This window comes from Sparus aurata, chromosome 11 (genome assembly GCF_900880675.1).
Source record: "Sparus aurata chromosome 11, fSpaAur1.1, whole genome shotgun sequence".
Taxonomy (NCBI): domain Eukaryota; kingdom Metazoa; phylum Chordata; class Actinopteri; order Spariformes; family Sparidae; genus Sparus; species Sparus aurata.
Genome location: NC_044197.1, coordinates 7,923,120 through 7,942,422, shown reverse-complemented (window position 1 = coordinate 7,942,422; position 19,303 = coordinate 7,923,120). Strand labels below are relative to the sequence as shown.

Genomic DNA, 19,303 nt, shown 5'->3' with positions numbered 1-19,303 from the left:
AGTATTTACATGGCAGCATCAGCTAAGCCTGAGACGTGCTGTCATTTACTCAGATTATGGGCTTCCTGTTTAAAGAGCAGAGGCTGGTTATTCTGTTTACGCAAAATGGTCTGCAGGAAATCAATCACGTCGGCATATAAAATGTCGTGTGGGTTAGAAAGTTTTTATTGTGTTATAGAAGGGGTCCTGTCAGAGCTTGTACCTCAATCTGCTGGCGCCCTTTTGCAAGACATTTCAATATTTCATTACAGAAAGAAAAAAATGTTTGTCGGCGGTTCTGCAGCACTTGTCTCACAACCCCCGATTCTCCTGTTTCCCCATGTCCAGTCCACTTGATAGGAAATTCCAGCTTCTCCCAAACTCCCAGAGCAGGTTTGGGCAGTGCTCTTGTTTACCTTTTTCTCACGCTCCGCCCATTCTGCCCTGCCACTTCCTGATCACCTTGGCCTGTTGGAGGTGAGCAGGTTCTGAGCTCACACAGGAGTGGTATTTTACCGCTTTGGGTCGCAGAGTTCCCTCGAGACCCCGGGTTGGATAAAGTTTCTCAAGTCGAGGACCCGACAGCCAATCGGCCGACTCCGTGACTGGGACAAAGTCCTCTTCACTGAGTCATTTAACTCTCCTCTGCCCTCCCCTCTGGGTGGTGTAATGTTACATCCTGTGCGAGGCTCTACCTGTCCAGGTGAACTGCACTGCTGAAAGTGAACGTCGCTCAGGAAGTCACGTAAGTAAACTTTCCCTAATCCAACTAGATTTCTTTTAATAGAGCTTCTCGTCTTGGTCGAACTCTGACTTTGTTAATAGTTACATGACATTGTTCCAGTGCCTGTTAGTGGTCTGTTATTTCCATTGGATCCCTGTGGTGTGAGTGTTTCAACCCTTCGCTTTACACGCATGTCAGCGCTACAATGGGCCTGTAATTATGCTCTACATGTAGATTTACTGTTACCTATGTGTGCCACTGCTAATCCAGCCGTCTCAGCGGGAGTTCAGTGCAGTCTGTGCCGATCCAGTCAGCCATTCTCCTATTAGAGACACATCACAGGGCTTCACATCTGCCTGCAGCTGTTCTCCCAGACTGAGGTGTCAGGTCTGGCTCAGACTCACCGCTGAGATTGCTACGAACTCTGCGTTCGCAAACACGCACGCGCAAGAGCTGTATTTTGAAGCTGTTGTGCAGGAATTACATTGCTCTGTCACACCACATCCCATATGTTCATAGTAAATGGGACGAGATGTGCTTGATTTGGGAAAAAAAAAAAAGGCTAAAAATATAAAGTCATGTTATGTAAGAATATCTGCGTGGCTGAAGCCAGACAACTTAATTTCTATATTAAAGAGGCCATATGTTGTTCTGGAGAGGAAATGCAAACTCCGACTGTTCATCTTTTCCATAAGTGAATAAACAAGCTGTACTAAGAGGAAAATAAGGTCCTAGGAACACTGTTTGGAGCTAGACAGGTGGCAGGGTCCGCCACATATAAACAAAGTTAAACAGGATGAAATAGTTTTGTCATTTAAGGTCGGTTTGTTCATTCCGTCGTGAAAACAAAGCAAGCTTGTTAACTTCGTTTGTTTAATTTAGAATAAATTAGTCTTTCTCTTTTGATTAAAATGTATTCCCCAAAAACTACACAGTGCACCTTTAAGATAGAAAGACTCCAAGTTTTACTTTTGTTTTTGCTACATGATCACTTTTACTTTACTTACAGTTGCAGTGGAGAGATTCACACAATACATGTAGTGATATGATCAAATGACTCACGATGAGATTCTTGGGCGTGTTTTGTCTAACCCGTCCTAGTGAAACACACACAGCTGAGAGGTTTCAGTTACTTGTTTTCTGTTACAAACTGCAGAAATGACGCCTGATCTTTCAGTTTTTCCGCTGTTTGGTTGCAGATGTCTGCAAAAAGTCAAGCATGATAATGTCTTACTGGAATTTTCAGGGGCACGTCTGAACACAACAGCCTGCGCCGGAGCCTGTGGTGGAATCGCTCTTTGTACTTCAGGCTGCTTCATGTTCATTTGTGCGCCCGTGTTTACTGAGCCGCCTGGAACGGAGGTGCCAATCTGGTATCAGCACGCAATACAGATTTGGACCTTTTTCAAGATTTGGCGAAGAGCTGGAGTATGAGCAACTTGTTGTTCAGCACTCCCACTCTGTGCTGTACTTGTGTCGGCCCTGTGATTGAGTTTCATTCTGACATGACTCACAGAGCAGTTTGTGGTCCTGATAACACGAGACCGCACCTGCGACGACTCCAACGACCAGGTGTGTCGGCTAGGATACACACATACATGAATTTCGGTACAGCACAGACGATGATTTTATCCAGCCATGCTCACACACACTGTCCGATTTGCCTGACTGTGCCTTTAGCTCCGAGGGCGTGTCCGTTGTGATTGACACAGATATGATTCGATCTCTCCGGTGTTGGTTATACGGAGTGGATATATACATAGCAACACGCTGGTTCAAGCGTGGACAGCGAGAATGCTGCTGACACGGACACAGTTATCTTGTCACTCAGTTGTTGTTTTCACACTCCGTGGTAAGGAAAAGCAGCTGACTCGGCGCGGCCTTGTATCATTATTCACTCGTCAGGTCATTTCTGATCGCAGGAGAGTTACCCGAGAGTGAATCAACGGCTCTATTTGCATAAAACTCACAACGGGCCAGGAAGAAGGTGGAGGCTATCTTAAACAAACAACTCTCCGGGCTCTCAATCGTTGTAATGGGACAGCCTATTGAGCCGAAGCTCGACATGACTTTGGTTCAAAGGCTGGAAAACACTTCAACCTCGGTGTTGAATTTACAATCCAAACACAGCTTTTTCTTTCGCTTTGTGCTCCAAAGTGAAATGTGGACTGAAAGCAGCATGCCTCTCTGGATATTGGATTGCAGCTGTGGTTAATAATAAAACATCTATGTAGTTAAGGTTCAGCCTATCAGCTCTCTGTTTTTGTCTCTTAAAATGTGCGACAAGTAAAAAAAAAAAGCCAACGTGGAAGTGCCAGCAACCGTAGTGCTTCAAAGTCCTTCACTCGAGGCTGGCTCCAAAAGGGAATCAATTACCACAGAACCCCGTCTGAAAATGCCCAATTTTGTCGCAGAAATAAACATGTTTACAGCCTGGTTCAAAACACTGTTTTGGTCTCTAAAGCTTATTTTCTACGTTTGTGATTACATTACCAGGGTGAATTTTCTCTGACTCACTTGCTTTAATTATATTAAAAGATAAATTCCCCCCAAAATGAAAAAGCAGTCACCAACAAGCTGATGGAAGTTTTGAAGACTTGAAACATAAAATGCATACAGCTTGTCAGACATAATCCAGTAAGTCTGCTGAAGCCCAGAGATCCTGAGTTGATTTGAAAAGACGTTGTTTACACCCTCAACGTGTGGTAGAGATCGCGTTACTACTGCAGATGGAGAGTGCTCTAACGCTTTTAGCTTTGAGCTACAGCGAAGGTTTCAACTTGAAATTTGGTGTAAATAACATCTTTTCAAATCAGTTTGTAATCTCCAGGCTTCTAGACACTTAAATTACGCTGGACGAGCTGTATGGACCAATTTTATGTGTTTTTCAGTTTACATTTCAAAACAAGTCCCCATCTAATTCAGTTGTTTCATTGATTGATGCAACACTGTTTTGCTGTGATGCTGCAGAAATCTTTTGTGGACTATGAGACTTCACCTGACTTTCCGTCGGGACAAGGGAAAGTAGATAAGGGCTGAATTTGATGTTTTGGGTTAACTATGGGTTAACTTGCTTGACAGCTAGTTTGACAGCTTGCCGCTAGCTGTCAAGCTAGCCTCAAGATAGCTGGAGCCGCCCCAGTGAGCTTCAGAATGGCTCTTCGGAAACTCACAGGTGACGTCACAGATACTACGTCCAGGTTTCAACAGTTTATGATCTTGTCACTTGAAGGAACCGGAGAGAGCCGAGGCTCCTCAGGCACGGGTGTGTCCTGTCACTGTGCCCTAGTGTACGAGTGGGTGTAGTTGCATGCTTGTGTCCAGCTTCATGTCTCTGCATGTAGGCACACGTTTCTGTGTGCGGGGTATTGTTACCGTGTGATCTTCATTCCAGACATGCAAACACGGCTAATGGGTTTCAGTCGAGCTGTACACTGTGAATCTGTGCTCTTAAGGTGTCGCCCATTTTGTTTCAGACTTAATAGGAGCTCATTCTCATCCGTTCACTACATTCTTATTGTCAGTGTGAAGTTATTGCTCCTCTTTGGATAGAAAAGTCTCCCAGGAGAGTACAAACTTAAAAGGAGATCATTATATTTTGTTCGGGATCAGGGGAAGGTGGAAAATATGAAAGCGCCTTCATTTTTCATTTTCGGAGTCACTTCTTTTTATATTCATCTCCCGCTGGCAGGTAGTTGTTCTCTCTCTCTCTCTCTCTCTCTCTCTCTTTCTCCCCCTTCTCTCTCTCGGTCTCTGTATCTGGCTTTTTCCTGCGTGGTGATGAAAGTGCTCTGCTCCATAGATCAGGCCTGACCTCAGACGCAGCAGGTGCCACAGCATGTGATGAATCAGCCATGTTACCGCAAGCTCTCAGCGGGAAAGTTCATCTGTGTTAAGGCCGCTCAGCCTCTTCTTATTAGCCTTACCCCTCTCACAGAAAACACCAAAGACACTGAGCTTTAATGGCTGTCAGAACTTGCCCTGAGCTGTCGTCATACTGTTTATTTGCAAAGAAATGTGGAGGGCCTGTTTGTTTTGACAGCTTGGTGCTTACTTAACAGATTTGTATGTACTTGTACTTCATATTTGTCTGCATTAGCACATTGGGTTGCACATCAAAGTCTATTGTTGTGATATTTAAAGTATTTAGCACACCAGAATGGCACTGAGCACTATTTTGTCGACTCCAAACGCAAGTTGTTGTCGGTGTGTGTTTTTTTTTTAACAAGATCTAGCGTCTCATTAAGCAGCCAAGACCCAACGGTGGGTCTAGAAATAAAGCTAGTGGTGGGCCAACACCATGGCTGTTGCCAAGGTGACGTGTTTCTGACTGAGCCCATCTGTTAGTGTCCATGTGCTCGAGGAGCCGGCCTGTTTTGGATATGACGTGTTTGCTGGCACGCTCGCAGCGACGAGCACAATATAAACCTGTCCAGCAGTGAGAAAAAGTGAATTAACAATGCTGTGTGTTTGTCATGCAGTGCAGCGATGGAGTGTTGCAGCGTTATCGGTGTCTACCCGTGTCTACACTTGCTGCTGAGATGAGTGGTATTGATGTTCCTGCACCCAGAGAAGAAGTCTCACTATTCAATATCTCTTCTCTGTGCCAGCAGAGAAAATCAAACAAACTGAGGAGAGGACAGTCGGGGGGACTGTCGCACAGCGAGGCTGCTGCTGTTGTTGTTCATGTGTGTGTGAAAGAGAAAGAAATCATCTTCTGCTCCGGCAACACAGCTTATGAATATTTTCACACACTGTTCACTTGACATGATAACTCTGATGTCTGCTTCCAGTTGAGGAAAGTACCTGAGTACACTGACAGAAGCACTGTAACCTGTTCAAGAAGAGTGGTAACACTTTACAATAATGGTAAATTTAATTAACATTTAATCCTATATAAACATTAACTAACTGATATTTTACATTAACATATCTACCTTGTTATTATTGACTTGTAACTAAGGTATTCATTAATTTGATATAGTAATAAACATGAACTGACACTTGCTGTAAAAATAAGTATTGAGTAATTGCTAATAACTAGCTGACATGGCTACATTGTGAATTTCATGACATAAATGTTCATTAGCACCCAAACAACCAATTACTTATACTAGTTAGAGCTGTAATTAAAGTGCACACCGTTAATGCAAGGCCAACGACTGCAACAGTCAAGAGTATAAATATAGAACACAAAAATTACGAGTAAAAGAAGTATGTTTTGAATCTGTAAAGCTGTACGGTTTTGTGCAAACCTCTTCATCATCATCATGGGATGTGCAGAAGTTCACAGTACAGAGAATCCGAGTCATGGCATGATGGTCTGAGATGTCAGAGATGTAATGTACAGAGACAGACGTCCTCTGGGCGGTTTGATGATGAGACCAGCCGCAGATGAAAATAAAGGGCAGGGTGGTAATTCATCATTGGGGGTGGCTGGAGTGGAATGATGCTCCTAGAAAGACAAAGATGTGTCAAGGCAGTTTGTTTACTTCAGACACATTGTTTTTTATTAGAACATGTTAGGACTGTGTTTATTTCACAGTGTGAGCAGTGATGTGATCAGATATATACAGTGTGAACTCTGTAGTGTTTTGTATGTTTTTTTGTAAAGCCCTCTGTACATGTAAGATATGATAATAACCTAATCTTTATATTTCAGCTTAAAGGGATATTCTGGTGTAAATTTAATCCATGGTCTAAATCACCGTGAAACTGTGTTAGACTCCCTCTTGAGAGATCGAGTTAGCAGACCGCTAATTTACGGAGTTTTATCAACCTCAGAAACGACCGCACGACAACAATACACTGCAGTAAATGGATCCAAATATAAGCCATCAACAAAAAGCCACAAATAATGCTCAGAACAGCACCAAACTTCAGAAACAGTACAAATAGGGTCTCAGCACATAGTCTGGGGCATCAAAACTCCGCTAGCTTAGCTAGGGAAGCTATTGGGAAGCTAAAAACAGATTTCAACTCTCCTCCATCAGCTTCCGGGTCGGGGAAGTCCTGACGCGACAATTACAGAGTGTGGTTAGAAATGCTCAATTCCGTTCTTTTCCCTGTCCGCTCTCGATAATAACTGTTATAAACTGGCAGGTAAGACACATATGAACTTTGATTGCTTTTCCATGGAGTCATAATCATACATTTTCATCCATGAGCCGCAGAACTCTACTGCACTCTGTAATCGAGTCGTCGGGACTTCCCGTCAACAGGAAGCTGCTGCAGAAGAGTGGTAAATTTAGTCAGCTTTTCAGTAGAAATCCAGCTAAGCTAGCGGAGGTTAGATGCCCCGGACTATGTGCTGAGACCCTATTTGTACTGTTGCTGAAGTTTGGTGCTGTTCTGAGCATTATTTGTGGTTTTTGGTGGCGGTTTATATTTGGACCCATTTACTGCAGTGTATTGTTGTCGTGCGGTCGTTTCTGAGGTTGATAAAACTCCGTAAATTAGCGGTCTGCTAATTTGATCTCTCGAGAGGGAGTCTAACACAGTTTCACAGTGATTTAGACCATGGATTAAATTTACACTGGAATATCCCTTTAAGCAACGCCACAGTACCTAGAAAACAGTCACATCACACTGACTGTTACAGTTTGTGTTGTCATTAGTTACGCTAACATTAGATTTTAATTACTGGTCTAAAGAAACGTTGTGAGTTCGGCTCTTTACTCGTCCACAGCTGCCTCCAGTTTTAAAAAGCCTCAACAAAATGTTCTCCTGTTTAGACTTTTGTTATGACTCACTATCGCCCCCAGGCCAGACCGAGTTGTTACGAGAACAGACGACCCATCCTCGGCTGCGTAGCAGTCGAACTCCCTGCAATATAGAACATAGGCATCCTAGAGACAACACCAGATCTGTTCCTTCGTCACACTCAATAGGGTTGATAGGGTCAGTTCATTTTTTTAAAAGTTTGAAAATAAAAGTATGTCCAGATTTTACAAAATGCACAAATAGATACTTTTATTTTGCACCTTTCTACAAGCTTTGCAGATTGCCAGTGTTGCTCCCAATCTTTTTTGGCTTATTAACACTCAACAGTAAGAAAAAACTCTGTTTGGGACCCTTGTCACGTTTCAGAGATCTGTGAGCTGTTAGTGGTTCCACCAAAGTTGTATTTCCCTTCTACACTTAACATATTACATTAACATATACCTTTAAGTACATTTTACCCGTAGTGAACACTGTTGTGTTGGTACTCGATTAAAGGATCTTATTACTTTTGCCTATTTCTCACACTATACTCACTATACTCACACTGTTCCCCACAGGTCTCTGCTGCTAATGACCTCCTCCCGGATTAAACACACATCCTGAAGCCTGCCTTTTCCAATGAGTTTCCAGGAGGAGAGCATTTACCCTGAACTCCCCGCCGTGATGGCCGAAGCATCGGCTCTGCCTCTCTCCCCCTCAGACTATGGACTGCTGTCTCCGCCTCCTGACCTGTGCGCCTCATGTGGCCACAGTCACCAGCTGGAGGAGAACCACGAGTACCTTTACAAAGACGAGGTGGACGACGACCTGGTCTGCAACATCTGCCTGCAGCCGCTCATCAGGCCCCTGGACACGCCCTGCGGACACACCTACTGCCAGGAGTGTCTCACCAGCTTCCTGCTGGAGAGCGACTTCTGCCCCGTGTGCCGCACGCCGCTAATGCTGCAGAGCTGCAGGAAGCCCAGCCTGCTGGTGCACAAGCTGCTGGACAAGCTGACTGTGGCCTGCCCCTTCACTGACCATTGCACTGAAACGCTGCCCCGCGGTGAACTGGAAGACCACATCAAGAGCAGGTAGGATGGAAGGAGCACCGTTTAGTTTGTGTCTCCAAGCATCTACAGGCCTATTACTGTGTGTTTTGTATTCAAGTAAACAAGATATAATCAGTGCTATTATTAAACACATCAGCGAGCACTTGAGCAGCTTCGTTTCCCTCCTGTTTACCCTCGCTGTGTGGTAAAATCTTCAATGACCTGCAGTAAACAGGCACTCCAGGTTTCCCGCCCTCCTCTGCCCATCGTCATTAACCCCACAGCTCCGTCTCCAAAGGGAAGAGATCCTCCTCCAACCAGGCTTTCATCTAAACTCGGCCCGGCTCCTCTGTTTATATCATTAAAAGACAGTACTTTGGTTTCTCTCAGTCTGGGTGTGTTTTCATTAATACTCATTAACACTCCCCTAGCCCAAAGGCCTCTGAGATAATTAGTGCATCTCGCCACACATCACACACAAGCAGCAGAGTGTGTCCCATTCATTTGCACTTCAAGTTGTGTAAAACTGTATAAACTCTTAAAAAGTTGTGCCTTCTTTCCTCTGCTTCCTTTCCCTCCGTCTACAAATACACCCATTCCCTCTCTTTCTTCCTCTTTTAAAACTGCCCTCTCTACTCCATCCTTTCCTCCATCTTTTCCTCCACACTGCTCCATGGTCTCTCTGTCTTTTCCGTCATGTAGTTTGAATCACATAATGAGGTGTGGAGCGCCGAGGCTGACTCCCAGGAGGATTCAGCTGCCCTCCCGTAGTTACAAGGTGTTATCTGTGGAGGTGAGAGGCCACGTCCAGAGGGACGACTTCACACATAGTGTGCGAGGATGAAAAGACTCATTGAAAGACCCACTTTTTTCGGTTTTCTCCACAGTGGTCCAGTGATTGTAGATATTGTTTATACAGTGGAGTTAATGTGTCTTTTGCTGAACAGTTTTTTCTGTTGTTGTTGAAGAAAGCTTGTTGTTTTTGATGGCCAAGTGTTTCTTGAGTTATTAAACGTCCAAATGTCTGGAAACTAAAGGACAAACCTCGGTTGTTTTAATACGATGTCGGTTCATCACGAGCCAACAAAATGAGAATGAGACTCAAAAATGAACCATCTTTCTGTAGAACCACTTTAAGAGCTTGCCTACATTACAAAGTGTTGATCCACGTTAAAACATGCACAACGGCTGACCATGCTTTTTTATATCTCTCTCTCAGCAACGTTATCTGCGTTATTCTCAAGTTTTATTGAGTCACCCCAAAAAAAGAAAAACAAACCTCACGTTTAGGATTGAGTCCATCAGACTCACGGGTAAAACAGAAGGTGAGTTGATTGTGGACGTTTTTGTTCTCTCGGATGTACTTGGGTGACCCGTTAACATACCTGCGCCGCCTGTCCAAGTAAAGTCTATGTGTGGGAAACACTTGAAAAATACTTAAACTACTCAGAGTGATTTCCCCCCTTTAGAGCAGAATGCTAATAGGTTTCACCAGACCATTTTCAAGTCCTGGCACAGCGCTGTAAAAATAAGTCCGGCTATGCAAGATTGGGTTCAACCAAATGTCAGACTTTGACACGGGACAAGTATTTCCCATTTCTCATTAAAATTCAGCATCAGTTTCTTATAACCATGGCTGCTAACGTCCCCTAAAAGCAACCAAGTGGTTATTATTTCAACCATGACCCCCAAAGACCATAACAGAGTAGTAATTTTACCCTGATTCATGATCTTTCCTTCAGCCTAACCAAATCATTTCTGCGCCTCAACTTAATGAAATTGCAACCAGAGTGATGTCAGATCAGAAAATGGTTTTATTTGTCCACCGGTGCTTAGTTGGGTTGAACAGACACAACGAGGAGGAGTGACACACAGAATTAATTGTGTCATTTAGGATCTTTTGGAAGCATTAGACCTGTCAGGTGACTGCAAAGACCATAGGATATCAAACCACTCAGACACCCTTTATGTCTCGTGTGGATGTAGCTGCATTATATTTCCTTGTTGGTACATTATGTCACAGTCAATAGACTGAAAATGAAAGCTCATATCCACATCTTTTCGGATGCATGCAATTCTAAATTGCTTTCTGTGGCAGAAACTATGTTTTATTTGGTTTTGTTTAGCCCAGACATAACTGGGTTGAGATAGATTTTTTCAGCCTAAACATAATGGAAGCCCAAAACAGGTATCATGGGAATAAAGTTAAACAAGAACAAAACATCTCCTCTGTATCGAGACGCTGATATATGTTTCAGGATCTGTGTGTGATGTAATATCACTCCTCCCCGATCATATATGTTTCTGGGTTTTTTTTGCGCTGCGATGGCAGAGTGCACCGTCTGTGGCCGTTCTGCCCCAGAACCTGGCAGTGGGTCAGGAGTGGTAATGACTGAGACAGCCATGCCATCTGGTCGGAGCTGATTTCATACTCATCTAATCATTCATGACCTTTATTGGCCTTTGGTTGGAGAAATTATCATTCTGGACACAACCAGTGCAATCCAGAGGGAAATCTGAATCATTCGATCTGTGGTATAATCTCTTGCTGCTTTTGTGCTTCATCCTGTAAGGGCTTGCACAGAACTCAGGCATGAAGGGCCAGCCCACCCGCTCAGGTATTTTCTTGTTTTGTGTCAGTTACAGTACATGTAGCTGCTTGTACTTGTACCGCAGGTAATGCTCAAAGCACGTCTGCTCTGCTCTGAATGCCTCTCACGCTCATGTATTTTGTATTAGTCGAGATAATTTACTCAGAGTTCCATGTGTATGTTTTACTGATGATCTGCCTTGAGCGAGTTGTTTCTTTTCTTTTTTCTCCTTCTTCTTTTTTAGGGGGTAAAATGTTTTGGCTTTGGCGTACAAAGCCCACAGAGGAATTCTTCAAAGCCTGTGTGAACATTTGGAAAAAGAAAAGAGCGTATTCTGGCAGTTAGTATTGTTTTATTTTGTTAGTTTTCCAAGTGACCTTGAGAGATGAAGACAAAGAAAGACCGTGTAAGAGAAAAACACAAGGCCACGCGATGCAAATCTAGCCGTGGTAGCCGTTGGTACGCTGACCTGTTTTGCAATCCACATTCTCCCTGTCTCCTAGGTGTTTGTTTAACCTGTATTTGGAGTTTTGGGAAAAGAATCATGCCTTAAATGGGATAATGTCACACCTTGTACGCCTCCCTCATACTACTAAGGAGATGAGAGGACACCTTCCAGCAAAGAACACAAACTACAAAAAAAAGTTATGGTTCCTGTCAGCAAGAGTTACTTTTAACTGCTGTCACTAACTGTATTCTGTTCCATGACTGTACAGCTTCTGTTAGCTTGTTAGCTCAGTTAGCCTTGCAACTAGCCAAGGAGTGTTGGTGTTTGCATTTGCTGATTGGCTGCAAGCTAGCACAGGAGCTTTGGCCCGCTGGGATATTCAGGCATGGGGCTAGCTAGCTAGCATGCTAACTTGAGTAAATATCAGAGTACATCAATGTCAAAACTGTTATATCTTCACATTCTGTTGATCATTTTGATTCATTTTTGAACGTTTTGACTAAAACTCTTGCATATTAGGCTCCACCTTTAAATTGTATGTAGCAACGGAATCGATAAAGTAGCTAAGAACAGCTCAACTTATCCCTCAGCCTCGTTTTAGCTGACATACAGTGCTCAGAAGTAGAAAACAGAGGTAAGACCGTCCGTTTAAGGTGTGACAGGTTGTGTTCTCACATCATTTATCTCCTACAAGCTCTAAGAAAAGAGAACAGACAGCTGTAGCATACAGTCACAGATGCTGGATAGCCACTATATTTATCGTTTCTCGTGCCATCTGGTGATTTCAGAAGCATCGGAGGCAATACTCAATATAACATGTACATAAAGAGAGGTTCCTTGGTTTATAATTCTAATTCCAAACCCTAAATGTACTGCATCTTTGAACACACCCACTTTAACAAATCACTATGAAAAATCATCTGCTGTAAGATGCCAATGAAAAGGAATAATGGGAGGAGGGGGGGAGTATGTGTGCATGTTATGATGGTGTTGTTGTGTGTGCGAGTTAATGTGCGAGTGTATGAAACGACTCCTGTGGGGCAGACTGGTTTCTGTTCACAAACTGCATCCTGTCACAATCCAATTACATTTCCATTTCCTGCGTGCCCTGTGGTCTTGTTTCTGTGCGCACTGTTCAAATACCACAGGAAAACTTATACTCCGTATGCACGCGTGCATGCATTAACGCGCGCGCACACACACACAAACAAACAGATGCGTGCACACACACACAAATTCAGCCTGTAACCACATTATACCTCCATCCATGAAATATTCATTCAGACAGGGTATTTACACCAGTTAAGTGTCTTCCTAGAGGGTAGCAGACAGCTCAGCGCTATGAGAATCGGATAAGAGCGGGAAAAAAAAAGGCAGAAAGAGGGAAAACAAGCAAAAGGATGCGGGAAGTTAAAGGAAAAGATGACAGGAAAGGTCACGTAAAATTGGAGCTTTATGAATAAACTCGACTCGACTTAGAATAAAAAGGAGCCGAATAAATAACACCGGGAAGGGACTGAGGGTGCGATTTGACAGGATGGGATGAAAATAGATTATAAACGCTGCCGTATTTCACATTCAAAGTAGCTTCTCTCCCTCTCGCTGTGAGAAGAAGACAGAGTGGCAGCAGAGGAGGGATGAAAGAAAAAAGAAAGAGGTGCTAGGGGAGAGAAAAACACACCTTCAACAGCCTTTAAATGCATCTCACCTCCAGCAGCACAGTCCATCAACAAACACCTCTCCCCCTCCCTCCATCCAGTCACTTCCAGGCTGTAAGTGCATCCCAAGGTCCCTGCACGACCTATCAGAACAGGTGGTGATGACAGACAGGCTTAACCTTTGCTACTGAGTTTGTTTGTTTTTTCTTTTTTTGTATATTCAGAAATTGAACAATTGTATGAATGAATGAGAGAATGAATGAAATGTGCACTCAGGATGGATCGATCCCAGATCTCTTTATTATTTTTTCTCTTTCATGTCACTCACAATAACAAGCTACCATCAGCGCCGGGAGTATTGATTGGTCGGTGTGTTTTGGTCACGCTCTTGCCCTTTTTTTTTTTTTTTCCCTCCACACATGTAGGCAGATTCTTTTGAGCGATCAGACCAATCTGCTGCGCAGGGAGCGGTCCATCGTTGGAGAGGAGGGGTGAAGGTTTGGAGGCAACACAATCCCTCCCTCTCCTCCCCATCCTCCCCGTCACAGAACAACATATGTGAAGGAGGTGGGGTGGTTGGGGGGAGGGAGGGGGGAGGTGAATGCAGAGGTTGTACGTGTGTGTGTGTGTGTGTCTGAGCGTGTGCGTACGCGTGTGATGAGGGGCAGAGCCAATCAGAGCAGCACCAGGTACCTTCCCCCCCTCCTCCTGTCTTTGTTTGGTCTGCTCCGGCTCCCCCCCCCCTCTGAGTGGTTTCTGCTGCAGTATAAGTCACAGCCTGCGCCGTTCTCTCTGACATACACACGCGCACGCACGCACACACACCGAAGGGTAGACAGACATGCACACACACGCATACGAGCGCAAATCCTCTTACAACTCGCCAGTGCCCAGAGCAGATTAAGGGGCTGCACATCTCAAATTGTATTCCAAATGTGCCACCTTTGCATGGGTCTCCTTCCTCTTCTTCTTGCACTTTCTCCTCTTCCTCCTGTGCCACAACGGGACTTCTCCTCTGCACCTGCTCCTGCTGCTCCTGCTGCTGCTGCTGCTTCTTCCTCCTCCTCCGCTCCGTCTTCCACCTCTGGCAACTGGCCCGCTTGCCTCTGCAGCTGAGATGACCAGGCAGCCAGCCTGAGGCACAGGAAGAAGCTTCCCCGGCTCTCACAGACAGGCACAGAGGTAGAGAAGCTGAGGGGGGAAGAAAGGGAAGAGGCTGAAAAAGGTAGGAAGCGGAAGGATTAATTCCGATACCGAGAGCGCCTCTGGAAAAGGAAGGCAGGCGAGGGTGGCGGGAGGGGGGTCAGCACGGCCAGGTTCGGAGGATTGGAGGTGGAGGAGGAGGAAGGGGAGGAGGGGGGAATAGACGAAGAGGAGGAGAGGGGAGAGCGCAGAGAGGAGAGAGGAAGAGGGGGGAAGAGAGAGGAGGAAGAGCCGAGCGTTGACCATGAAGGCTCTGTTGCTCCTGGTCCTGCCCTGGCTCAGCCCGGCCAACTACACAGACAATTTGGGCAACCTGCACATCCTCTACTCTGAGCTGTGAGTACAACACTCAGCATCCTCCTGCATCCCCCACCACCGGCATCACCCCCATCGCTCCCCTCCATCGGCAGTCCATGCAGCCGCTCATGTGTTGTTGTCACTTTTACCAGCCATTCGTGTTGACGTACATGCATGTGTGTGTGTGTGTGTTTGTGTGTGTGTGTAACTTTTTTATCATCACTCCTAGAGTTCAAGTGTGCCTTTATGATAGTTGAATTGATTTCTCATGCCTTGGTCACTGGTTGCTGTGGCACTGGGATGCAGTAGAGCCAGCAGGTAGGGCTGTGTGCTGTCCAGGACAGTTTGGATGCTACAGCACTGCAGCATGCTCACTCACTCTCTCTCTCTTTCTCTCTCTCTCTCTCTTCTCTCTCTCTCTCTCTTTCTCTCTCTCTCTCTCTCATCAGTAGCATGTGCGAGTGTGTCTGTGAGCGCCGTATTGATCTGAGCAAAATGTCAGCGTGTGTTTGCTTACAGTTGTAAGCTGTATGTGCCGTGCGTGCGCGACTTCCTGCTGACCATACGGATGGCTGCTGTTGATACGGTGTGTTTTGTTTGTGGAACAGACTCTCACCTCAGCATTAAAAATTCATAGCCGGCCACTCTTCGCCTCGCATCTGTTCGATATACAGTTTACATTTACTATACGTACACATTGGCTCTCATCTATTTAACAGGAACATAAAATAAGACGTAACATAAAGCGCACCTGTTTGAATGAATATTTAATCAGTGGTTACATCATCGTAAACAAACAGGTGGGCAGCACGTTGGCTGTTGTTGTTGAATTTTGACACCATGGAAAGAAAACATCAACACCAGCAGGCGTATTCTATATTTATATTGTGATCGACCGATCTATCAGCAGTTTTTTGGCGATTCATTTTAATTGTTTTATCTAAAAGGTGTCACAGAGGTCCTTTATGTTGCTTCTTTTGTCCGACCAACAGCCCAAAACCCAGACAGATTCAGTCCACAATGAGACGAACAGAGACAGACACATTTTGAAGCTTCAACCAGCGAATGTTTGGCATTTTTTTGGACTTGAATGAACAACTGATCCTCATATTTGTCGTCTGACTGAGCAGAAACGTCACACTCCCCTCTCCTTGGCTCGTCTCTCGCTGAACGTGTTCTCTGCTCTGTATTGGCCCTCAGACTCTCTTTGTGTGGGAGTTCATGTTGAGCAGCACCGTGTGAAGCCACGGCTCCCTGATCCCAGAGCCGGGCTACCGCTCCTCTCTCCAGCCTGACGGAAATGTCCCATTATGCTGCATGAATACATGGAACAATGGAGCGCCCCGCAAATCCTCTCATTTCATTGTATGCTCTCTCCACTGAGTGGGGCTTTAGCTACTGCAGACGCCACGAGCCCATATTGGCCGGCGATGGATGCCAAGGAGGGGAGGAGAAGGGAGACGTGAGCAGAGGAGTTGGAAGACGAGACGGAATCCTTGCATTTGATTATACACGGGAAAGAATGGGAGGAGGGGAAGGATGGAGATGAAGTGGATGAGCAGTTCAGGGAACAGAGAGGAGAGGGGAGATGAGAGAAGACAGGAGGGCGTAAGGTCACTTCCTGTGCCTGCCTTCCATCTGGCCATACATACGGCATATGGTATGTGGGTCATTTCTAAAAAAACAATTATCAGATTTCCCCTTGCGTGGCCAAGTGAGACGTATTGACAGTGTGTGTCTGAATGTATTCCTATGCCTGTGACAGTGAGTTGTTTTTTTTTGTTTGTTTTGCTGATTATGACATGACAAGAGAGAGAAAGCAGCAGCAGACAAACGCGGACGTGGTGTTTTTCTGCCTTGCTGGAGAGCAGTGGCACACCATTTGTCTTTATCCACGCCGCTGACAGGAGCAGCCTCCAGCGCCTCCTGTGTGACCAGCGTCTCTGCCTCGCTCCCCTCTCTCCACCCCGCGTTCTTCTCTGATTCTCGTCCAATTTGCCGTCGCGTGGGAAAAATGAGAGGGGCTGTCAGTCTTACTTGCACCTAAGCACGCGCGCACAGGCTCGTATGCGGGTTGTATCGGTGCTGCGGACGAGGCAAACAATGCAGGCGGAGAGTAAATGTTTCCCTGCAATGAAATGCTTAATGTGGTTACTGCCGTTTGACTCTGTCAGCAGCAGCCAATAAAAAAGCAGCACTGACACACACAGGGGAGCACCTAGGTTGTGATTCTTTTCTCCCTCCCCCCCTCCCTCTCTAACACACATGCACAAACACACACACACACACACACATTAGACCTTGCCTGTTCCCTCCCCCCAGCCCACATGGCCTCCCCTGATAATCACAGTGCAGTGCTGTAGAGCATTAATGATTAATCTATGTTCATTTCTGGGCCTGCGCTGAGATGTCTTAAACACTATGATTAGCTTAGCTTCCGTCCTTTCAGCCCTCATCTCGGTGGTGTTTGATCACCAGCAGCCGCGCGCACTTCCCAGTGTTCCGGACTTCTTCGGCATGGACGCTTTCTAACAGGATTAGCTGCCCGGCCGCCAAACACTCGCCGGTTCTGAGCAATGCGAGCGCTTTTGTTTATGCCGGGTCCATCTCGAGTCAAAGGCAAGCACACCACGCCGTGCCCTCTTCGCCTTCCAGTGCGCGGCAGGCTTTGCTAATTAGACGTTTGTTTGGATTAAATATTAATCCCTGATCTGTGGTGAGAACGCTCTCCCTGTCTTAGCGTATCCAGCAGGCCAAAACTACAAAGAAAGGCCAGGGGGAGAGTGACTGAGAGATAGAAATCATGCAACTCGCACAGCTCTCCAAAAGGAGATAACATTAAGTCATCTTAATTATTTCTCTGTGTGAGATTTACAACATGTAGCACGTTCAGCGAATCCGTCACGAGAGCATTTATATGCATGGGTGGACAACGTCTACAAGCTACAACAGTGTCGAGCCGTGTGCGCTGCATACACGATCAAACATGAGAGAAGAGGACACATGTAGAGGACACGCCGAAGTTGTAAGAACAGACGGACAAACGCACAAATTTCATATTACACAAAACAAATACGCGTGGAAATCTGCACACCAAAACCCGTATTTGACTGTGTATAATTGAACTGCACACACTTCACGTGTGCACACACAGTCACAAAAGAAGAGATGAATTATGCATGTATTCATTTATTCATGAACAAAGTGAGTAGCGGGTCAACTTGTTTATTCTAGCAGAGGCCTCCTGTCAGATGTGCCTCTGTTCATGCAAAAATACAGCACAGCAGCACCAAGGTGAACAGGTATTAGTGTCAGAGAGGGTTTAAAGGGGCACTGCGTAGCTTTGGAGAGTAAATTCAAATGCAACATTTTAATACCTATGGTATTAATGAGGTAATGTTACAAACTCACAAATATTCATCTTTTCCATAACTGAACAAAGGCGCTAGAAAGGTGGCAGGGTCCGCCACATATAAACAAAGTAAAACAGAGTGAAACTGTGTTGTCCTTTAAGGTCAGTTTGTTTATTCAGTCACGGAAACCAAGAGTGTGTTTATTTAGTCTTTTTAGGCTTAAAAAAAAAACTACGTACTGCTCCTTTAAAGATTGGGATTAGGTTCACTAAACCTTATTGTACGCTGTTTTGGTTTCCGCAGTGCAGTGCACTTTCCAATCTGTGCTGAATCATTTACAACAAGCGCCCTACTTTCCTAGCCATGTCACTGAAGATGTGTGTAATGTGAAAATAGGAGTCAGTTAACCTCTGCCTCACACTCTGATGGGCGTTTAGGATCTTTGAGGCTTGGCGTGTTAAACATGCATTATTTGCTCTGGTCTCTTGTCTGCGGCCGGCTAATCTGTAGGAGGGGTTCCATATGAGCGACCTGAGCCGGCAGAGTGTGACCGACAGAGAGAGAGGAGAGTTAATCTCTCACGTGAACGGTGCCCCACTGAGTGCCAGGGCTCCGGGTCGGGCTGATCGCTGCTGGCCCTGTTTCAGCCAGTTGTACCACGGCACGTGGAGGTTGAGAAAACAGGACACTGCCAAGATCTGGTGTGGCACAGAGTGAGAAATATATAGGATGAAAGGTGCCAAGAGCAATGCGGGACATCAGCCTGGTGGGGATTCTCTATGATCATGCACTGTAGTGTGGAGGGAGTTACAGTAAGAGTTGTGTGCGCAGAAGTGTATACGATATGTCAGTCACTGTTGAGGTGGACATACGTGAGGTGTATTATCCAGCTCAGCCAGGGAGCAGAGAATAAATCAGTGGCAGTCCTTCCTGTGCTCTTCTTCTTCTCCTCCGCTGACAAAGAGCGAGATCGACCACTTGGTTGAAACCAGATACCGACACAATAAATGCTGCATAAATGTCCTTCCAGCCTGATCATGAGGTCAGGGCTCGACTGATGATCCTACGTATTGATCGGCTGAAAAGGCATGACTAAAGAGTTCGGGCCGTTTCCTAACCGGCTGACTCGGGCAGGGCTCTGCACTAACAACACAGCGGGGTGAATCCAGCATGCCAAACCTGCTGAGCAACCGCTCGCCACGCAGGAAGAAGCACAAAAGGAAAGTTGAAACACAAAGACGGGATTTATGTGCTGTGTGGGCCGCTGTACACATTCACTCTCGTTTTTTTTTTGTT

General features: G+C 45.5%; 1 protein-coding gene across 4 annotated transcripts in view; it reads left to right on the top strand.

The window, feature by feature from the left end:
- Positions 1 to 651: 651 nt before the first annotated feature.
- The window catches only part of lnx1 (ligand of numb-protein X 1), a 36,734-nt gene continuing 18,082 nt past the window's right edge, over positions 652 to 19,303 (top strand). For 2 of the 4 annotated variants that reach the window (XM_030432860.1, XM_030432859.1), the window contains exon 1: positions 13,913 to 14,693. In XM_030432860.1, coding sequence (XP_030288720.1) covers positions 14,602 to 14,693 — 92 coding nt within the window. In that variant the 5' untranslated portion in view covers positions 13,913 to 14,601. Of the gene's footprint in view, positions 725 to 7,983; positions 8,500 to 13,912; positions 14,694 to 19,303 lie in introns of those variants that run through there. The other 2 variants (XM_030432857.1, XM_030432858.1) reach the window with 2 other exon arrangements.